The 23,917-nt window shown below is 36.3% G+C and overlaps 1 protein-coding gene across 8 annotated transcripts in view; it reads left to right on the plus strand.

Moving 5' to 3' along the window:
* Nucleotides 1–23,917, plus strand: part of CNOT4 (CCR4-NOT transcription complex subunit 4) — a 140,453-nt gene that overhangs the window by 111,357 nt on the left and 5,179 nt on the right. For 2 of the 8 annotated variants that reach the window (XM_059933309.1, XM_059933311.1), the window contains exon 11: nucleotides 3,678–4,674. The exons of the other annotated variants lie outside the window; for them this stretch is intronic. In XM_059933309.1, the coding sequence (XP_059789292.1) occupies nucleotides 3,678–3,778 (101 nt within the window). In that variant the 3' untranslated portion in view covers nucleotides 3,779–4,674. Of the gene's footprint in view, nucleotides 1–3,677; nucleotides 4,675–23,917 lie in introns of those variants that run through there. 8 annotated transcript variants of the gene reach the window in all.

The raw sequence follows: 23,917 nt of genomic DNA on the forward strand, positions 1-23,917 counted from the left end.
CTACATGATATTCACTTGTGAAACACTAAGTGTTCAGTTCCTGGTACTCTTTTTTTCATCCACTGTAGACAGCATATTAGAACGTAATTGTGTTTTGTTTTGCTTTGTTTCAACCATTTAGAAATGTGGCATTTAAATTACTAGTAGTGTATCTCATAACATTATAACACTAAAAGTTAAAGTTAAGTTCCCCTAAATATTCTAAACATTTAACAATAAAATATTAAACCAATACTATAAGTATTTGGGTATCTGTTTGCCCAACAATGAACTGGGCCATGTGGATAATACAGAACAAGTATAAAATATGGCTACTATTTCTAGGTACTGTACAGTGTAGTTGACGAGATAAAATAAAACTGTGTATGAAAGTGGTAACCATATCATACTGGAATCCAAAACACATCAGTGGAGCCTATAAATTGTTGGGGAGGCTTCGTTGAAGAAGTAGGAATTGATCTGTATCCTGGATTCGGGTTAGCAGGAGGGAAAGGAAAAAACCTTTTATGTTGATGGAAACTCCTGAATAAAGGTATAGAGGCAGGATTTAGTATGTCATTACATTAAGAAGCATTAGAACTGCCTTCTATACCAGGAGGTCCTTCATATATTTTATACATAGAATGGATGAGAGGACGGAGAGCTCTGACGGTGAGGCAAAACAGTATGAACTTGATCTGATAGGAAGGAGGATGCCTTTGTGGAACTAGTTCTTAGCTGTCTTCATTGTGTACTTTTATTTGACTTATTACATGACCATCTTCAAAAATTATCTGTTCTTCTGATTTCATAGTTATCATATTGTCCATTAGTACAAAAAGAGCAGTTTTAAACCAAATATTTCAAGCCAGTATATATTCTGGAAATGCCACAAGGGTGATGAGTAATCACTGAGTTTTGAGTGTAGTTGTCCTCATGTTAGTCATTTGAAATCTTCATCTAAAGTAGGTGCTTTATGAAAAAAATGTGGCATTAAATTATGGTCCTATCTTGGTGGGCTTTTCTTTTCTTTTAGCGTATACTCAACCATAGAGCATAAAATACATTTGTTTTCCCAGAAATTCTAAGAATGAGGTCACCGACTATAGGTTCTGAATCATTGTTGTATTTTGTGGGAGGTGGGGAGAGTTTGTTATTTCAGATTTTCAGTTTTTGACTGTGCATACTAGCTTGGTATTTAAATGGTGACTTATGATTAAGCTTACTGTTAGATTACTTTTAAGGCTCTCATGACCAGAGAAATTTTAGTTTTAATGTACCAAAATACTTAAAATTGTTATCAAGAGTTATAGAATCCTTCCATGGCTTATAAATATTTGACACATACCTCAGAAAGCTGAATGTGCTGAGCCTCAAAACAGAATAGTTTTATAATTGTAGCCAGATGATTGAGGATTTTCAGTAACAATTAGAAATGACAAACTAAAATTCTGAAAAACTGTGTACATCTTAACTGTGAATTATTTGAAGCAATTTAATAGGTAGGCAATATCTGCCTCCCACCCCTAGCTGTAACTCAGTTGTACTTGAGTTGAACTATTGAAAAAGGCCTAACTCTGTATTCTGCAGTGAATATCATGGTATCTTACACAGGGTAGCTGTTAAGTGCTACATAGTGGAGAGTACATACTGTTTTAGTGAGGCCTGCCACTTTGAGATATACTTAGACAATATTCAGTACTGGAAAAGGCATGTATATTTATTCTTTAGATATGTAGAGCAAAATGAGGTTCCTGACCTTTAGGAGTAAACACTCAGAGGTGTCAGTCTTCTGTGTATCATACAGAAACTATATCTATATTTATTATATATTTGTATTTAAATTTTAAGTTTTGGTTTGTTTCAGTTAATTATTAAAAATTGATACACTGAAACCTATCATGGGAAGGACAGTTGCCAGAGGTTTGACAGAAACATGGTTTCCATTTCCTCTGCCAAATTGAAATCATTTTTGTGTTTAAAATTAGTTATTTCCTTAATTAAGTGAAATCTTTTTAGCAGCATTTTCTTGGCTGCATATTCAGTTTGCTAAATTTAGAAGGATTTTTGGAATAAATATTCTTGAGGGAAAACTTTGATCAGTGGGCAGTAATAGTGAAGTCCATTCAGACCTTTTTTATTATTGGAACCATGTGCTTTTGTTTTAAAAAGTGACTTTTTTGTCCTGAAAAGTGACCTAACCTTGTTCAACTCCTTCATTTTAGGAATGGCAAAGCTGTGTTCTGGAAAGGTTAAATAATTTGTTAAAAGTCACACATTCAATTAGTAGTAGAATTAGGATAAGAACCCAGATCTCAGATTTAGTAACTGAAATGGTTTTTCATTACAACATTGATGTTCTCCTTCATAAATGAAGATTACTGGCATTTACTTTAACATGGCTTTCTTCCCATAGTAAGTGATTTTTGCTCTCACACACTTGGGAGGTCCCTTTTTATCAGCAGTATCTATTCATGAGACAATTGGCCCATCTCAGGAATATGACCTGTAGTTACAAAATAGAATGAATTTCATTGACTTGATGAAAATTAATCTCTTGCTTAGTTCTTATGAGTACCACGTTCTCACCAAGAGCTCTAGTCTAAAATTTCCTTTACACAGCCTCCTTGCTATGTATTTGGGATTTATAGAATCTTTGCCAATTTACTGAAAAACTATGAAATAACCTGTTCTAAAGACTGAAAGTCTTTATCTTCATGTTATCAGTTAAGCTGTCTTTCCAAGTGTAACTTTGCAGATTTGTTTTTCAAAGAACTCCCTGCCAAGATGTTTTTATTCCATAATGCTAAAAATTATTTGGAAAACAAATAATAGTCTAAGTCTGTAAACATTGTTGTTTCAGAATATACCTAGAAAAATATTTGAAACTGTTTAGGATTAGATTTTTGTTCATGTTTTTGTTCATTTGAATTTTACTTAAGAGAGGGCATTTAAGAAAAAAATTCTTAGTTTCTGAATTAGCTGTTTTAACAGTGACTTGATTGAATTTTGAGTCACGTGTGAAACAAGTCACTTGTAGTCAATTATCAATTATAATTGGGAGAACTGATCTCATTTCATGTACAGTTCTCTGACCTAGAAGTAGTCATCTCACTTTCAGTCAATTGGATCATTGTTAGCATTTTACTATTTTCTGATTACTTCAAAAGTGCACATTGAATTTTCAGATGCTGTATGGTAATTTGCTAAATTAATATTTACGTCTTTTTATTTCTTTTTTCTAAACATTATTACTGCTTTTAAAACATGGATTTGTCATTTTTCCCTTTTAAAAAATCACATTTTCACTTCTGAGAATTTAGTTTTAATTTTTTCACAAAATACTGCTTACTATTAGGAGTGTCTAAATATATAAGGGGTCCAATTGGCTTGGAAAAGAATGGCTTTCCTGGTCTCTTTTTTTTTTTCCTTTTTGTATATTTATAATTCTAAATCTATTATATTTGTTCTTAAATCTGACATAGTGTTAAATTTAAGGGTGTGATTGGAGTATAACTACTTTCTAGATACTTGATAAGTTTATATTTTAAAATTCATGTCTTGTTTCACACCCGCATTCCAGCCATTACGCATGTATTTTATATATGTATCAGTATTCCAAATATTGAAATCATTTTTAAAGGGACTGTTAACAAATCTAGTCACCCATAACTAGACCATGACTGACTTTTCCACAGGGGAAGAAGAGGTGAAGGTTTCGACCATGCCACTGTCAGCCTCTTCCCATTCATTACAACAAGGACAGCAGCCTACAAGTCTCCACACTACTGTGGCCTGACAACAGAACTGAGAGGAGAGGATTAGACTCTGGGGTGCTTGCATGGGCAACCGGATTTTTGCATGATTCCTTTCTGATTTTGCATTTAATGTATACACCCAAAAGAGCCAATATAAACGTTCCTCATGCCTACAACTAGTGTGTTACCTCATAGTTGCTAAAGTATTTCTTCATTAGGCCTTTAACACAGTTTATTAGCTTAATAATTTTGGCATTGTTTCTCATGAGTGATACTATTTTTTAACTCACACAAATAAACTTGTAGTACTAATTAAGATCCCAGGTGAGATTAGCTAGAATTGTTATTTTGGCTCTATTATTGAAAATATTCAAAGATAATGGTAGTTCCTTGTTTTCTGATTTGTGAAAAAATGGTAATATCCTAATATATTCATGAAAATTTGAAAGTTAAGAAGATAATGTCTTGCATTCTTTGACTACTTGAGAAGAAAGAATACATATAAAACAAAATTGGTGGTGTCATTTAATGCTCAGAAGGATGTTGTCAGCAATTGTTTGTAGTTGTATGGATTTATCCTATATTATGCATTTCATGTTTAGAAACTGTCTTTGTTCTCTCTCATTTGCACATTTGCACTTTCTTTTTGAATGGTTGTTAATTATATAGAGACGCTTAAGAGATCATTATTATAGACTAAATGCAATATAATCTCTTTTCTAATGCACTGCCTAGTATACCGGGAAATGCCTCAGAAACAGAATTTCAACTTACAGTTGATTTATCAGAAACTTGAATATGGGGTAAATATTGTATGTCAGAAGCAACCATAGTAGTGTAACATTTTTATTGGAAAAACGGTAGTTCTGTGGGATATTTGTTTGGAAATCTCATTGTTTCACAATTGAAGTGTGATAATAAAACTATATTACAAGTACCTGACCAGAATGAGACTAAGGTGGAAGAGAAGAGATTGGGGATCCTCTAAAATTAGGCCACGTAAGTTGTCATAGGTAATTTTAGTTAATCACAGAGAATAGTGGTGTACTTTATTAGGATATAATGTTGAAGTGATGTTTTTGGATAATAGACAATTTCTTGAAATAGTTCTAAAGCTGATAATGAAAGAAAATAAACTGAATTCAGTTCTGAGCATTAGACAAAAGCTGGTTCAGAAAACATGACTATGTTCTGCCTAAATTAAGCATCTGGGAAAAAAGGGGAAAGTCAGATCTCCTCTTGAGATTTTCAAAAAACCATTGTGATATAAAAGATACGCCTTAATTTTTTTAAAAAAATATTAAAAGAGTAGCATGAATACCAAAAAAGGAAGCCTAGAGATTTAAAATAATAATAATGATAATAATGAAATACCTTACTAGGAGCGATACTTAATATCATGTTGGAGTTGGAGTTTTCAGGGTTACCTCTCTATGTAAAGTCTAATAACTTTCTATTAGATATAATACACAAGTTAAATGGCTTTGTCCTGAGGTATAGTGGGTAAACTAAAATCTATTCTTAGATATCCTTCAATTTGGTTAGCTGAGGGTGTAGACACAACTAATTATCTAGCCATTTTAATTATTTTTGTAAAATTCTGCATAAATGACAATCTCTAACATCTATTTAGAAGTGACTTTAGGACAGCGTTATGAGAAATTTAGAAAATACAAATAAAATATTGTAGATTTGTTAGCCTTTTAGCATGTGTTGAATATGGAGTCTTTTAGTATGTGTTGATTATGGTTTCATTTTTGCTGTAAGAGGCCAAGACATCCACTTAATGTCTCCTGTGGTGCTGAGGCTCCTTGGCTTTGTGAACAAACTTGGGCTCCCTGTAATAGGGCTTACTAGCGCATAGTTTTCTCCAGCCTTCAATGCAAGCCTTTCAGCACTCGGATCTTCTTACAAAAACATGAGGTGGTTAGCTCCCATTTACTTACCGTTTTGAGAGATATACCTGTTAAACAAGGCTTTTTTCCTGTGGTAGCTTTCTCTCTCCTTTCTCATTCCTGGCCATTGCCACAAAACTGTCAGGTAGTTTACCAGACTTGCTAGAGCCCAGGACTGTCTTTCTGCCTGCTTCCCCTCCTGCCCCCCCACCCCCGCCAACACCCCCCACCACCACCACCCCCACCACCCCCGCTTTCCACATACACACCATAATCGGAAAAATGCTTTCTTGGGTAATTAGGCTTCAACTTAGATACTTTCACATAGACTAGCTAAAGATTATCATTTAACTAACTGTAATTCCAAGACTTTGTAAGCCTAAACAAATAAGCTTCGCTGTTTTGCTTACTTAATATATATATTACGGTTTTAAAAAGTGAAGTCTTAAAATCAGTCAGAATTAATTATACTAAAACACAGAAAAAGTTACACAACACGTGAAAGAAAGTACTGCTTCACTTAGCAAGTAAATTGATGAAACCAAATGACGGTAAAGAATGAGAAATTCTAAAAACTTCAAATTAGTTTTTGATAAATTCTTGCCTGATTGATCTGTCATACACAAGGGAAACTTTATATGCTTTTATATCCTTAACTTTTAAAAAAACATTTCAGAGCAGCAGTTCTTAGTGCCAGTGTGTAGGATATAGACCTGGGTTGAATGATTTTGATCTTATGATGAATGTCAAGTGCCTCTTTTTAATTTCTTAAAGATTCCATTAGAAAATATTTTCTGATAAATAATACTTTCCTTTTCATTCTACTGTTGCATTTTGTTTTTACAGGTGGTGCTTTTGTATACTCTCCTCTTATTTCAACAAAGCGTTAATATTTGAGTGCCTACTCTTTGTAGTGACTTGAGCTAGATCTTGAGGGATACAAGGCTGAATAAAGTATAGATCCTATTATCAAGGATAACAGTCTAGTGACAGTTTTATTTCAATTATTTCTATAGCGTCAGCTCTTGATATATTTTAACCACAGGAACAGCCAGAGCAGTCTAGACTCATTTCATTATTCATTGCTCTGACAGTGGCAACAAAGGGTATTGAATACTGATACTTGAAATTTTTAAATATATGATAATTTGGAGAGAGTGAAAAAAATTTTAACGTGCGAGGCATACATTCATTATTCTAATTTAAGTATTTATCAGTCATGTGTGTGTGCTCATGTCTTACTCTTAGTGTTGTGGCGATTAAGTACAGCCTCCTCTATATATGTTCTTTTAAAGAAAACTTTAATGCATTGTGTGCACATTTTTACTGACATGGCTCCTATTTGTACAGTATTCCAAGCACCTTCAAGACTGACAGAGCTCTCCTCTGCTGTGATACAGGTACATAGGGAGCTACTCCCACAGAGGCCTTACCTCAGAAAGCCAAGAGAAAGGAACGAATTGCAGGTGCATTGAAATCTTACGAAATGAAGACCACCATGTTATTTATGCATATATAAAAATGGGGGGACATTTTATCCTATACTGAGTTGTAAGGTTTTAGATTCTTTTGTTTATTTGATCATGAAGCTTTCCCATATCTGCTTAAGAGATGTATATCATACAATTGAAAGCACAATAACTTAAAAAAAAATTTTTTTTAAAGAGGTGATATCACAAAATTATGATATATATGTCTTTTTCTACAAAATATAACCAAGTCAATTATCTGGTTTCAAGCTAGTCCTTCTGCCATTAGTGCTACGTCTCTTCTCTCAGTCTTTTTATTTGAATATCTACTACGTTGTCTCCTTGTGCTGAATAAATGGTAGTAGTATATACAGGTATTCACACATGAAATGTTTAGTGAGCTAATCAGACACTTTGCTGATACAAAAGTAAAAATGGGAGTTAGAGAAAGAAGTTACTGTGAGCAGATTCAGGGAAAGGCTTCATAAAAAGTGTGGGGCTTTTTGCTTTTGAAGGATGGCTTGAAATTAAATGATGGAAGTGGAAAATACAGTAAAGGGAACATACTGAACAAAGAATCGGGAACGGAGATTAGCATGGTCTGCTAAGGGTCAGGAGGGAAGGATAGTAAGGAGATGGACTCGTCTGAGGTATTACAGGTCATATAGGAAGGTGGGATAAGTGTGCAAAAGCTTTGAAAACTAGGAAGAAGAGTTTAGTCTTGATGTGGATGTGGTCAGTGTTAGAGAACTACACGTTCTTTGGCAAATATGTAACTTGATTGTAGCATTTTAAGAAGATTAATTCTGTAATACGTTTGCTTGAAATTAGGACCAGTTAGAAAGCAGTTCCAGTATGTCATTGCAAATAAGATGGCCTGGGTTGGAATAGTAATAACTAGTAGGATTGGAGAAGAAATTATGAATTAGAAGTCAGAAAGAATGAGATCTAGGAAAACGGCTTTGGGTTTGGCCAAGTCTCTAGTGACCTTTAAAAATGTTACTTTCGTAAAAAGATGTAGATGGAAAGCAGATTTGTAGGATTCATGAGGAAATATCAAGGATATGGATACAGCAGTCATTGACTGAAGGCATTTGGCAACAAAGGGGAAGAGAAAAACAAGATGCTAATTAGATGGGTGGTAGATCTTAGAAGGCATTGCTTTAAGATAAGGGAGATAGCTAAATATTTAAAGGCAGAGCACATAGAGTCAATTGAGAGGACACCATAGATAGTGCGGAAGAGAATATAGGCTAACCAGTAGAGTAACACGTTTCTGTAGGTGCTGGGAGGAGATAAACTCCTGAGACAAGTTAGGTTATGGGTTTAACTTAAAAGAGATGGGATATATCTTCCTTTGTTATTTGTAAAAACAATCAGAAAATCTAGGAGAGAGAATGTGAGATTAGAGAAAATGAGAATAGATGAAGGTGCTCATATCAGTAATTATTGAATGCATGTTGTGTGAGAAAATGGGGGTGAAAGAGTGGAGTTGGGAACCTATAAAAAAAAAAAAGAAAGAAAGAAATTAAATGTCTGTGAGAATAAGCCTGGAAGTGCATCGGAAAGAAATTTAAGAATTGCTGAGTCAAGATAAGAATCAAATTTAAAATTTTAGAGTCCAGATATATATGGTTTTGTATGTTCCAGTGATTCAACACAAAGCATCAGGAGTGGACAAAGCAAATATGAGAGTTTGGTTAGAGGGTGAAGAAGGAAAGGACACAAAGATATTTAAGAAGACAAAACTGATATAATCTTGTGCCAGGAAGAGTCCAGTAAGGCAGGAAATATCCAGTGGTGCGAGTGTGTTGAAGGGAGTTCATTGATTTTAGGTTTTGACGAGGACAAAGAACAGGTATAGTATTGTTAAGGGAAGGACAAATTAGGAGACGGTGGTCAGTATGATGACCACTCAGTGCTAAATGACGAGTGAGAACGAGAGAAAGGATGGTAGATAGATGTCTAACATTAGGGCTAGAGGTTGGAAAGAAGGCAAGCTTTCGTCACCCCTGTGGTCTTTTCTCTCCCTGCTTTCCCTCCAGTCCTTTTTTGAGAGTACGAAGTCAGACTGTGTGAGAGAGAATTGCAGAAAGCATGGTATTGCCTGGGGGAACTTGGATCACGTTTCCTATAAGTTGAAGGTGATTCAAAGGAAAACGTCCCACAGTGGAGTAAACATTGCTTCCTCAAAGCACAGTAGGAGAATGTGAACGCAGAGTGCAAGGGAATGCCTGGGAAAAGCCAGAGATGAGATTGGACGGGTGTACGTATGCCCAGTGAGTGTGTTACTTATGACATGAAAGGTTTAGACAGGGAGTAGGTGTGCCATATGATGAGTCCGGTAGCTTGAGGAGCCCATATTACAGGTGTGAACTAGTTTCTCCCAAGCTTAAATGCAAACTGGAAAGAATCAGCTTTCCACCTACATAGGGAAAGTATCTCTTCTTAGTTGGACTAGGTCATTCTGCTTTAATTATATGACAAATTGGAATTAAAAGCAGTAGATTGGTGAAAGTAGAGAGAACTTAAGAATTTTATTATAACAGGTTATAAAAATATTTTGACAACTTTCCCCAAAAGAGAATGTGCTTTGTAAATAGACACAAACCTACAAGTTATTGAACTCAGAGATGGAGATATAGATATATAATATATTTTTTTTTCTCATTCAGTTAATAGCAAACATGCCTACTTTGGAAGCATCCTTAATTTCCTGACTAAATTAAAATCCTGCCTGAAGTCCTACTAAAATATTTTTAAATTCACTGGACTTGTTCGTATATGTCAGCTAAGATATCACCTGTGACATTTAAAAATGATAATGCTTCAAAGTATAAGTTATTGCTTAAGAATGCTAAGTTTGTGGAACCATGTTGATGGATTGAGAAGCCGCTGCTCCTTGGATCTCCTTACTGCCCTGTGATTTATTAGTCTTAGCAACCTTGTATTGCTAGGCATATTAGACCACAGCTTCTTTAACCAGGAGCTTTTTCTAAAGAATCACTGTTGGGAATTCAAGATTCATTAAGGTGAATCTACTCTGTTCTGGTGCTTTGGAGAGTATACCCTGGGTTTGAGTTATATAAAAATCTAGTTTATACCTATCAGGGACTTAGAATTGAAGGCAAGCTTACGTAATATAAGCTGCTTGAGAATTGTACAGAAGTACCTAGAAGTTCCATGAACCAGCTGGAAATTATTGTACTTGAGAACCAATCTATTTACTCCAGCTTCCTTCACACCAGCCTTCATAAGGCAGCTATTGACTTGACTTTGTTCTTAGCCCGCCTCACATTTTATGGTTATTTTCGAGGTTCCTGGAAGCTCCAACCCAACCCCTAAGAACATACTGTGCTTAGAACAGTTTTGTTGTTCCAGCTCCAGTTTGGTCCTAAGACCCACTGTTGTGGAACACCCCAAAAGGTTTTTTTCCCCTCCATATAATTTATAAAGCCTTTAAAGCACCCAGTACCTTTTTTTTTTTTTTTTTTTTTTTGGTGAAATTCACATAACATACAATTAACTACTTTAAAGTGAACAATTTGGTGGCCCAGTAGGACTGTTCTTTAATTATCTTAATGTTAAAATTGAATAAATAACCCACTGTGGCTGTGAGAATTTTGGCCTGTCCTTGTTGGGGCTGTGTGGTAACAGCTGCATCTAGACTGGGGTAAAAACGTTTAAAGCAACTGTCTGAATAGTTCTTTAGTGGTAATAATAGTCCTTCTGTCTTCGTGACATTTGATTAGCACATCACCTAAGAGAAAGCTTTCTTAGCAAAGGAAATAAATAAGCCTGGCTCTGTGTCTGGGGTGAGGTTGAGTGTTGTGTGTGTGCATGTACATTCGTTTATATATAGTAATTTTCATTTAAATCCTCCACTTAGTGAATGTGGCAGAGGAAAAAATCTCAGACCATCTCTCTGTGACTTTCTCTAAAGGTTTTTGTTTTTAAAAAGAAATTAAGACCCTGTTTAAATGCAGCAGGGTTACAGTACAGGTGCCCACTTCACCCCTGGTCATGCTTTATCTGAACAAATATTTTCATAGCTTTTTCTCATCAATTTTCACTTCCACTACTAAGCATATCCATCCCATGTCATACTCTTTTGGAAAACCTAAGGAAAGGATAATAAGAAGAAAAAGACGTTTTAGAATCATGAAATTTCAGAGCTATGAAACATATAGTCTTCAACAATCCACTTTTAAAGACCAAATAATAATAACGCTATTAATAAACAAGGCTCAGAAGGATTGTGATTGCCCATAATCACATTCTAACCACAGTTTTATGTTTTCCTAGCCCTCACCCTGTGAATATGCTTTTGTATATGTAATTCAAGGAAAAAAAAACTTCAAGATTCAGAATATATCTCTTCTCTAAACTTTGTTGTGTCTTACAGTTTATTTTAGTAGTTCTCACAAGTCAAGGGCTTTCAACTGTGAATATCAGTGCAAGTAATGAATTGAAGACTTTCAGATTGTGTATCTGCTGGCAACTGTTATTACAGATCCTGTAAGTTGTTAAAACAGCCTTGTGTTAAATGTGGCCCAATGATCTTAGAGTAACTTGAGTGGGGGGGAATTGTAAACTTGCAGGTACTCTTAATGGTAGACTTAAAGTACAAATGTCGGAACCAAAATAAACAGTAAAACAGGTGGAGTTAAATTAACCCAGCATTTTTCTGCAGTACCAAAGAGCATTTAAGGATCAACATGCATGACCACTAGACTGGTGATATCTCTAATATTACAGAATGAAAAAAATGCTTACAGTAATGGCACCAAGATGTACTACACCCACACTAAAGGGGTGATTTTAGATTCATCTTTGAAGAGCTACTATATGCTACACTATGTAAAATGATAGCATATCTGCTGATTTTTTTTTCAATCAAGGAGGTTGTTGTTTTCAGCATAATGAAAAAGAGGGAAAGCTCTACAAGGATTTAAAGATGATAATACCATCATCATCTCCAAGAAGAAATTCAGGAATGCTGACTGCAATCAACTTTTGTAGCCTAGTGATGTTTCCTAATATGGTGAGATCTCTTCCCAAGGACTATACTAGCGTTTATACTCTGTTATCAGTCTTGGGTACTGAAATAATGTGTCTACGGAGCAGAACATAGTGATCTGGAACATTACTGGGATGTTTTTAAACATTGTCGTTTTATATGTTGGCATTTGCAAGAAGACTGACAGCCTGAAACCATTCATTTTTTTCCTTTACTACATCTATAAATTGAGTATTCAGCTTAAGGTAAAGGAGGCCCTGGGTTATGACTTCATCATCAAAGTAGGAAGGTTTCTTATTGGCCTTAAGCTGAGTGTTGGGCTACATACCATTGTTGCGCTTATGTTTTCTCTATTAAAATACGTTTTTATGAAGTTTGTGATTATGGATTACTGATATATATATGCCCTATTCCCTCATCCCTCACTTAGGGTATGATTTGCTACCAGGTATGGGTTTTTTTGGTTTTTGTTTTGTTTTTGTTTTTACATCTAAACTATTAACATTCACTAATTAACCTAACAGTGGCCTTCCCCAGCCCCAGAGTCACAAATAAGAATGACATTTCTTGAGTCTTAGTGTAGTCAATGCTTCAAAACCTCACCTGTATTTTAAATGGTAGGTGATTGGAATGAAGCTTATTACTAAAATAAGCAAAGATCTTACATAACTTCCAAATAAATACCTACAGCCCTGCAACCTTTGTTTTAGAACATGCTTTCAGGTTTTAATTCCTGACCACCTGGAGTCTTATTCTGATAGTTTGTACTCACCTCTCTATCCAGTTTCTTTTTCTTTCTTTGGACAAAGAAGAAATTGTTTCTATCTCCCTGTAATTTAACCACAATTAGAGGGGGCAGTCTTGACTAGATCTTAATGTGCACTACCTATGTGATTACCCTGCAGGATCCCTGACAGGCCTGAATTTTCCCATTTCAAAGGAGAAGAAAGTGCTCTGTCAGGCTGCTGAGTGTTTACTCAGAGTCTCTGGTCATTTACCTCCCAATTTCCTTCTCAGTAACTGGTCTTATTTCCAAACTAGCTTTTGATTTTAAGTGATCATATTATTTTTTTCTTCTCTCTTTAAAATCAGAACAGCACATTTAAACAGAAAGCACAGTCTGGGTTTGGAGTAGATTGAGTAACAAGTGTCAAATTGGTAGACTTTTGACATTGTAAGATTGGTGTTATTCACTTTCTCCTACTTCTAAGTTATTCTAGCTCTTTAAAAATACATTCTAGACAATACTACTAAAATTCAGTGTTTCACAAATACGTGTGATTTTTAATAGAACTAATTTTTTTTCAGTAAAATGTTAGTTCTAGTTCAGTATTAACCTGGATATGGTGAAATAGAAATTGTAGTTTCTAATTTATATTTAAGATTGTATTCATATGATCTTCCTTCCCTCGTTCCTTCCTGCTTTCCTTTCTTCTACACTGATTGAGATTTGGTTCTGTCAAGACCATCTCTGGCATTCTTCTGCAATTGAACTATAATAAATCATAGCGAAGGATGAACACTTAAATAAGTATATTTCAAAAATGATTTTTAAACTAAGGCCCCTTAGTGAACTGATGGTAAGCATATAGCTCTTTAAATTCATCAGCATATAGGCCTTTTGAAATGCTTTCCTCCACAGGAGTATCATCTTTTGTAGGTCTGGAAAGGATGCAGTCTATGCTAAGTCTTTCTAAATTGAGGCATAATTTGAAAATTGGAAGCAAAAAATTTCTGTATTTTCCCCAGTATATGAATAAATAGTAAGGAGGAAGAAGAAGCAAAATAGTCTTATTTTTTTTTTAAATCATACATTTCACATAGCTAAAAAATAAGTAAATTTCAAATTTGCATTCTTGTTTTGAAAAATCAAATGTTTATTTATAAAACAACCTCAAAACAAACTTTAACAAATATCTCTGGTTTGTGAAAATAGTGAGGAAGAAAGGTGTATGCTTGGTCTGTTGAGTTGGAAATGTTTATTACCATGACTATACCCGTATCTATGTCATTTAGTTTCAGGATAATGAAGAATTTACTTCGTTTCCTAAAAATAATCTTTTTTCTAAAATTAAGAAACAAAGCAAATGATTATTTTAATGCCTAAAAGCATACTTTCTAAAAATAAAGCTCAGAGTTGGGTTATGAAGAATTTGTCAATTAAAATCATGTTTCAGAGCATGGATAATTTTAGTCTTCTTTTTGGGGGATTTTTATGTCTTTGATAGAAACCCTTAAGATAGGAGCCATCTTTCAGAAAAAGATGAGACTGATCTTCACTGTCAAAAGTGAGCTGTGTAATCAAATGGAGTAAAAACTAGCTATATGTTTTTTAATAACTTTTAGAAAATTTAGAAATCTTTTAATTTGGAAAATTATGAACATCAGAAACCTTAGGACTTTCAGTAGACATATAACCATATGGGGATTTGCTGCATAGGCAGCAAAATACTTTGGTCTCAGTGCAAGTTCCTCTTCAGGCCTGAAGAGGAACTTATACTCGCATAAAAATATCTTATTGGCACTAAACGATCAAAAGCTATCACTGCTTCGTTCAGAATAGCCAAACTCCAGTGATCCGTTGAAGAAATACAAAACAAGCAGAGCAGCAAGACTTCTAGGAAGCTGCTGCCAAATGTTATAGCATCCAGCCCCAGAGAAAATAATACAGAGTAGATACTCGATAAATGTTTGTTGAATGAAAACTCATGGTTGAGAGAGTAATGTTAGTGTCTGGTTATTATTTCTGGAGGTCTGCAAAGCCTGGATCTGGATCTGCTTTGTGTTAAATCTGGACTTCTGGAGACCTTAATTAGATTCGTTTCCACATGAATTATCTCACCTCTTGGTTGAACTGTGGCCTTCAGTTCAGTGTTAAGATTCCCCTCACCACTCCGTGATCAGTCCTTCTCTTCTATCTTCTTTACCTCTGAACTCTGGAAATTCAACTCTTGACTGATCCTTATTTTCCCAAGGATCACACATTGCTCCCTCCCTTCACACACACAGACTTTAAAAATTTCACCTAACCAATACTTTTCTTCCAACCCTCCAATTTCTCATTTGTGATACTCACAAATATATATATATACACACACATACATATACATACATATGTATACACACAATTCAGAAAGTCTTTCTAAATAAATACCTTATTTTCCAGAACTCTCTGTGTGGGTAATGAAGAGCTGTTTGGGGAACTTAATACTTTCCTAAGTAGGGAGCTCTCTTTAGGGAACTTATAATTGTTAACGAATTTTTTATCTTGGCTAAACCAAAATCTTTTTCCCATTTATACTTCTTGTCAAATATGTGAAGGCAGTTTCCACTTGTCTAGTAACTACTAGACATGGATGAAACATCCTTAGTCCTTTTAACCTTTTCACACCTAACATGGTTTCTAGTTCTCTCTGTAGTCCACTTCTCCTCTACACATATTTTGGCATGACAATGAATGCCTTTTTTTTAAAAATAAATTTATTTATTTTATTTGTTTATTTTTGGCTGCGTTGGGTCTTCATGGCTGCACGCGGGCTTTCTCTAGTTGCGACCAGGGGCTACTCTTCATTTAGATGCGCATGCTTCTCATTGCGGTGGCTTCTTGTTGCGGAGCACAGGCTCTAGGTGTGCGGGCTTCAGTAGTTGTGGTGCACGGGCTCAGTAGTTGTGGCACACAGGCTTAGTTGCTCCGCAGCATGTGGGATCTCCCGGACCAGGGCTCAAACCCGTGTCCCCTGCAATGGCAGGCAGATTCTTAACCCCTGCACCACCAGGGAAGTCCCTGAATGCCTTTCTTAAAATATGAAGCTTACACTTTAATAATCCAGACGTGATTAGATAATCTCCTTTTTCATTAACACTGTTCTTATTACTAAAGTTCGTATATTCCTTTAGAGTTTACAGAGTCTTTTTATAAAAATATCCTGTGGGGTTATTATCCCTATTTTGTAAATGAGAAAACTGAGGCTCAGAGTGGTTATCATTTGTGATTTGCTCAATGTCATACGATTGCTAATTTAGACATTTCACATCAATTTACATGGTCTTAATGTTACTTCTTTAGAAGTTCCATTACCCAATTGTTATATCAAATGATATAAGTAAAACCACTAAACCTTTTTTCATACACATGACTGGTTAGATCTCTTCCATCCTACACTTTGGTAATGAATTTTTTAAAATCTGAGTGTATACATGTTAAATTTTATGTGTTTGGATTTGGTGTAGTTAGAGTGTATCCTGTTGTATATCACCATCTTACAAGTTTATCATATGAAAAACTACGTGGTTATAAAGTGATAGATAAATGTTATTAGTAACAGTAATAACATTTGTGTGAAGATTTTAAGAATTTTAATTTAAGAATAGTTATAATTTTAATTATTGATTCTGTCATCTCGAATTGGTTTTCTGTTTGCATATTTAAATAAACTTTGTAGGTTTTGTTAAATATAATAAAAAGCATGGAGTCAAAGATAAGCCAAGCACTATCTCAGGAACTTTCAGGCTAACACACGGTATCTTAAATTCTGTGACAGTTCATCTAAACACTGCTGTCATCCATGCTGTACTTTACTATCATATACCAAAAGGTTACCACTAGAAAACTTTCCAACAACTGCTGAATTCAACATCTATTGTAGTTATGACAATCCTAGAAAGCCTATCCAAAGGGTAAATTACTTTTATATGGCTGGTTCTTTATGGAAATGCATTTTGGCTTTCATTGATCACTCTATTCCATTTGTTGTATGGGATTGATGTGTCAGTGGGATGGAAGTGGAGTTTAGCTGCAAAGTGTTTGAGTTTGGGCAGGCAATAGAAGAAGAAAGGAAATGGACTGTAGCATCTAGAAGGAGGACATTTCCAGTGGAAAACAATTGTCAGTAGAAGCTGCCTCCATGACTGCTGTTCCACCTCAAAGTTAAACTTCCTGTGTATTTCATTTGGAAAGGAGCTGAGGTTTTAGCCAAAATGCTACATATTATTTCTCACAAAAAATGCCTGCAAACGTAAGCAATAGAGCAGTGCTTGCTAAGCCTATCATATTCATTTCTAAAGAAACCATCCATCTTCTAATCTGTTTCAGAATTTTCCCAAGAAGTCATTTTATAATTATGTAGCTTCTAGAGTCTGCCTTTTCTTCCTTTCCCGGCACTTCTCTTTCTTTTTTTCTTGGCTGCGTTGGGTCTTCATTGCTGTGCACGGGCTGTTTCTAGTTGCGGTGAGCAGGCTTCTCATTGTGGTGGCTTCTCGTTGCACAGCACAGGATCTAGGCACGTGGGCTCAGTAGTTGTGGCATGTGGACCCTAGAGGGCACAGGCTTCAGTAGTGGCACGTGGGCTCAGTGGTTGTGGCACAGGGGCTTAGGTGCTCCGCGGCATGTGGGATCTTCCCGGACCAGGGATCTTACCCATGTCCCCTGCAATGGCAGGTGGATTCTTAACCACTGCGCCACCAGGGAAGTCCCGGAACTTCTCTTAACAGTGGTTTTGTGATGACATCTGTGAGGATTAATACCCTGGAATAGAATCCATTTTGCACCTGGAAATTTTAAACTTATTTAAATTGAATAGATGTTCTTTTACTGTCTTTGCATCTCTTCTGACTTACTATTCTCTCTCCACATTGCTTAATCTGTCCTTTCTGGTTTGAGGATCATGCTGTTTTATAAAGAAGATGGAAGGAAGCAAAATGAAGGTGGAACTACATAGATCTGGCTTTTCTCAGGACTTAGCATTATGACAGGCTGAGCAGTGGCTTTTCCTAATTTTCTCCTGTTCCAAACTTAGCTTTTTTTTGCCTTCAGCATTTTTCACAAGCTTCAGATCATTACGGATTCTGATTTTAATCCTCAAGGATTACGATACTCTTATCTACAGGTAGGTTACATAACTCTATCCAGCTTTTCTAAGCTTTCTTTTCACATCTTATCCCATGAGATTCTCCCTGCACAAGAACTGGTTTCTTTAGATTTCGCCCCAATTTCTTTTCCTTATTAGAATTATTTATTGCATAGTCAGAATGTTCATTATTTTAGCATCTTCTATAGCCTATGAATCACTGCCTCCTGTAACCAGGGGACCATCCTGACCTACCCTTCCTTTTTTTTTTTTTTAAACCTTCTTTGGAAAGGTGTTTTCTCAAAAAAAACCTGGAAGCAAATGTTCAGGGCTGTTCATTTAGGAAACATTAAATACCTCTTGAGGTTCAGGTTCAGGAACTATTCACTATATACAAAAAGGATTAAATCAAGGCCCTTTCCTGGAGGAGCTCACAGTCTAGGCGAAAAAACTAATATATAAACAGGTGAATGCAATACACTGTGGTGATTGCAAAAGTAGCCAGGATGCCAGCCAGCCAAGAACTCAGTCTAGTTAGTCTCATTCCTTGCTTCTTAAAGTCCTAAAATTACGTCACATACTCTTAGGGCTTCTATTTTTTAAAAAATAAATAAATTTATTTATTTATTTATTTGGCTGCATTGGGTCTTCACTGCTATGCGCGGGCTTTCTCTAGTTGCGGTGAGCGGGGTCTACTCTTCGTTGCGGCGCATGAGCTTCTCATTGTGGTGGCTTCTCTCATTGTGGAGCATGGGCTCTAGGCACGTGGGCTTCAGTAATTGTGGCACGCAGACTCAGCAGCTGTGGCTTGCGGGCTCCAGACTGCAGGCTCAACAGTTGTGGCACATGGGCTTAGTTGCTCTGCGGCATGTGGGATCTTCCCGGACCAGGGCTCGAACCCGTGTCCCCTGCATTGGCAGGCGGATTCCCAACCACTACGCCACCAGGGAAGTCCTTAGGGCTTCTATTATATTCACAATAGCCAACCTGTTCTTTGTTGGTCAGAAGTCCAGAATAAAATTTTCCCTCCTTGTTTCCAACTTGGGAAAGAGGGGTGGTCAGGAGGTGAATTTTCTCAGATTTATTTTCTTCTGGTAGATTTAGATCTCAGAGATGTCAGGGTGGTTGACATCCTCCAGGTCTCTGCAGTTTTATAATTCAGTGAAATCATATTCTGGTGGATGTGTATATTTTCTCCTGGATGATAAGATCCTTCAGTCGTCCTTGGATGTCCTCACGGGGCTTTTGTTCATAGTTCTCAGTTTTGTGCTCACTTAAATGCTTTCCTCCAAGCTTCCAATTTCAGATTTTATAGATTTCTTATAATGGATTTTTGTCCCTCCCCATCGTTTAGTTCTGTTTCTTGGTTCCATCTAATCCAGTTTATAATGCTTCTAAGATGTATTTATCTTCTGCATTAACTTTTTTTTTAAAATTTATTTATTTTATTATTATCATTATTTTTAAGCTGGTGTTTTTTTGGGTTTTTTAAAATTTATTTATTTTTGGCTGTGTTGGGTCTTCGTTTCTGTGCGAGGGCTTTCTCTAGTTGCGGCGAGCGGGGGCCACTCTTCATCGCGGTGCGCGGGCCTCTCACTATCGCGGCCTCTCTTGTTGCGGAGCACAGGCTCCAGACGCTAAGGCTCAGTAGTTGTGGCTCACGGGCCTAGTTGCTCCACGGCATGTGGGATCTTCCCAGAACAGGGCTCGAACCCGTGTCCCCTGCATTGGCAGGCAGATTCTCAACCACTGCGCCACCAGGGAAGCCCAGCATTAACTTTTAAGTTTACTTTTTCTTCATTCGATGTACAGCTTTATATATAGACTTCTTTCCATAGGTATTTTTGCCTGTTTTTTTTTAAAAATAGATTTTACTTCCTTAGATCCTTCATAAAGCAAACATCTAGATGTTTTCCTGGTTCTCATTAGATGGTCTGATTCTTCCCCCAAAACAAACATAGATCCTCGTAAGAACATTCTAGAAGAGAAAAGTACACATTGTGTAAAACACATCTACGTATATCGTGCAGTGTTCCTACTGTATTTTGTGATTAGCTGCTTCTCCTGCTCTCTCTGTGTGGAATGCCGTTTCCCTTTTCCATATCAGCTTCTCTTCCCTTGAGCTTCTCCAGTCATCATTTATCCTGTATGCAGAATGGCAGAATTGTTCATTTTCTTCTTTGTGCCCCACAGGACTTTGTTCATACCAGAACAACACTTACTGTCACATGGTGTAGTTGTTTAAATGCGTCTGACCTCCCCTTCTCTTGGCCCATGAGTCCTGCCAGGACACGGACTAGTTGGTAGTGTGCTCAGTGGTGAGAGCAAACACTTTGGAGTCAGAAGGGGTATGATTACTGACTTCAGCACTTTTGAACTTTGGCAAATTCTTTAAACTACCAGAGTCTACTTAGTCTCCTCATTTGTAAAATGAAACTACTACTTAGTTCATTGAATTGTTGGTACTTAGGTAATCAAGTACATCAGGTGCATAGTGAGTGAGTGAATAGTGTCTAGAGTAGAAAAATGGATAGAATATAGCTAATAGGCCTGTTTACTATCCTGTACACATAATATTAGAATATCTTTTTTTAAAAGCATTCCTTATGTATTTTGGTGCATTGGATTTTAAAAATTATATTTGCTTGTGTTTTGGCATCTCAAGCAGTATTGAAATCATATCATTTTAGTGGCCTCTTTTTTCAGAGAGGCCTTTTGGGCCCCCAAATTTAGCTCATTCCTGCCGTCAGAAAGATTTGCATCTTTTTTGAGAGAACAGCTTGATTCGTAGCATTATACAGATGTGAAATAAATAGGCTTTTTTGGGGAAGGTGGTTTTTCAGCTCCTCTCAAGTTGGATCTTTGACTCAGCAGATATCTTGAAGCACATCAAGTTTCTAAGACACTGAGCTGCATGCTCAAGTATCTATAAAATAGCCTATTGCAGGCCTTTCCTTAGAGTTGTGAGAGAAGATGTGAGTACACATAAGGGTGTACATACTGGATGTCACAGCACGGTGTGCTGCCACATGAGTGCGGTTCAGACCACAGTGCTGTCATCCAGAATGATCTGAGTGGAAGACTTGGACTTTTGGAAGATTGAGTAAAAATTAGTCAAAGAGATTGGGAAAGCATTCTAGACAAAGAGAAAGGCAGGAAGTAAAGACAGAGTCCAGAAAGCCTAAATCATATTTAGCTAATCCTCAAGGCCTCTCTTTTCCTGTTTATGTCATTTCTACTTGTTCTGCTAGTGGGAATAAAATTAGACTGTTTTTTGTTAATACTTTGTTCAAGTTCTTCTGTTCTCAGAACTCTTTTTCATTGAGTTCTTAGAATTTTTCACATAGTTTAATCTCTACTTTCAGATCTATTAAACCCTTAAGATTTTGTGCCCCAGCAAATCTGCTCTGCAGTAGTGGTCTCTCTTGCTTTTTATAATAAAGCATAATCCTAGAAATTTGAGGGTCAGTTCTTTTTGTTTAAGTAGCATAACATTTTTTCATAAACAAACTGATTTTATAAATCTGTTTGAAAGAATTCATTCACATTTTAGTTAATAAATTGAAATGATTTTTGTGACTGTCCTAAAGAACAACATGCCTATGTCATGAAGGCTTTAAGTTCTGATAGGAGAAATTTTGTGTGCTCTTTAAAGTTTGGTTTTACATATAGGACAAGCATAATTCATTTATATTTGAGTTGCTTAGAGATATGTTGAAGTTTGAGAAAGTTTAGGCTTTCTTGAAATCATATACTGGTGGAGATGGACTCCGTCCCCGAACTCACAGGAATTAGTATCTAACAGGGCTGGGGGCAGAGTGGGGAGTGTAGTGAGGGGTAGAGTGGCTGAGACAGGCTGTACTGTGTGTCCTTCTAAAAATGCATGAATATTTGAGAGTCTCACTGGTAAGAATTAACCATAATGGGAACTAGATTTCTGATGGACAACCCCTTGTACCAAGAAGGATTTGTTTCACTAAGCAACCTACCTATTGGAAGTAACCTCTGGCTTTGAACTGTAAAGGACAGCAGTGAAGAAAAGGAAGATAAAAGCTTGTGAGAAAAAAAGATCAGATTGAAGGCTGAGGCTTTGGGAAGTAGCTATGAGATAAGGATTAAAAACTGATGAACAGAAGAAACTCTTTTAGGAATATTTTGTGACTGGAACGCTCAGTGACTACTTCCCAGTTGGCGTAGACTGCTACCAGAAATTTAACTTGAAATAAGCGGTCTCTGGTCCTAGGGACTGCAGTCGGGAATGGAGTAGCCTAAGGATCAGGGCTGAATATGTGAGCCAGTTGTCCCTGCCCAAACATGAAAGTGGACAAATTGGTGGATTTGTGACTGTAGTTACATCTAGCTAGTTTAATTAATAAGGCCTATGTGTTTATAATAAAAAGACCTTGTGGAGGGGTACCAAAAAGAAGGTAGAGGCAAAATTCCAAGTGGAGACAGAATCCCGACCTGGTGGTATAAACTGTATTAGAGGAAACAAAAACTTGGAATAGCCTTTTGTTTTAGGGTTCCCCCTTAAGTGTGCTTTATTTCACTATGTTGTCATTATACATAGATCTTCTGTCTTCCCTCTTAGCAGATCTTGTTTTTCAAATGGAATCTTATGTGCTACCCTAAAATGGAAATAGATGAAATCAGGAGGTGGGAGGGATGTGTTGTCCTACTACCCTGTCCCCTTCCTCCCCAGTGGCTCCTGAGGTGGTTTTGCAGTCCTTGAAACCAATTTGAAAAGTGTTCTTTTAGGTGAAGATTTTATGCAAGCCAGAAAAACTCATTGGCTTGTCACCAGTGACAATTTATCATAAGGAGCAGATTTTCCACAGTCTTGTTCTCTGTAGCAAAGTTTTACATTTTATAACAATATATTGCAGTTAATCTGAGGAATAGAAGGGAAGGAAATCCACTTGGCCGCTATAATGTGTGCTCTTGCCTAAGCCATTCATCTTTTCCTGCCTTATGATTTTCTGTGAAAGGCCTGATATCAGACACAGCTTAATTTTATTTTGTAATATAATCATTGCTTATAAAATGTGTATGTGTATTTCCTAGTAAGTAGTTAGACTAGTTTAGTGTTATGTAAAAATACCAAAGATAGTTTTAACCTGTCGTGGGTTTTTCAGGCTTAGGGCATCTATGAATTTTAACTCCATGAACTTAACTCCATGAATGAAAGACTGCAACTCTTGTTCACCCACCAGCACATTTCCACACGTGTGTCTAACTGGCCTCTCTTTTTACTAAACTTTTATAGCCTTTGTTAATCATGTACAACCCCATGACATTTCTTCTGTTGGTTTTTCAGGTTGTGGTTATTGAGCTTTTCCCATATTTGCATTGTCTCACCATCTAGACTTTAAGCTCCTTGAGAACAGGAGTCATGGCTTAAGGGCTTTGTCCTCCTTAGACACTGTAGGCGTTCAATAAATAGTTGCTTTGACTTTTATCTCGGCAGCTTTAACACATACATTTTTTGTTGTTGCCATTGTTGCTAAAATCTAGACTTGTCAGCTGCTTAGTGAGCGATGATTGACTTGTTACGGACTGGGTGTTAGACTACCAGCAAACTGGCAGAATTTTAACCATAATTTCTTCTTTAATAAAATGTGCTCTGTGCTAGGTAAACTGAAGTATACTGGTACTTCTTACACAATGGAATATGAGAGTGTGGTATATGGCATTTTGAAAGTACTTTAAATTCTGTCTTTGAGTTCCACTCTGAAAAATAAAACTACTACAAACAACTTCACCCGCTCTCCTGCCCTCAAATTATTTAGAACCGAAACAGTGGTTTTGTACATATTTGGAAATTATAAATTAAAATTAATTTTTTAACATCATAAAACATTTAAACATATTAGCAATCCTTTAAAAATATACAGCCCTTCCCTAATGTATTACACTACCACTAATTAAATACTTTAAAAATAAAATTAGT

This window comes from Balaenoptera ricei, chromosome 9, assembly GCF_028023285.1.
Source record: "Balaenoptera ricei isolate mBalRic1 chromosome 9, mBalRic1.hap2, whole genome shotgun sequence".
Lineage (NCBI taxonomy): Eukaryota > Metazoa > Chordata > Mammalia > Artiodactyla > Balaenopteridae > Balaenoptera > Balaenoptera ricei.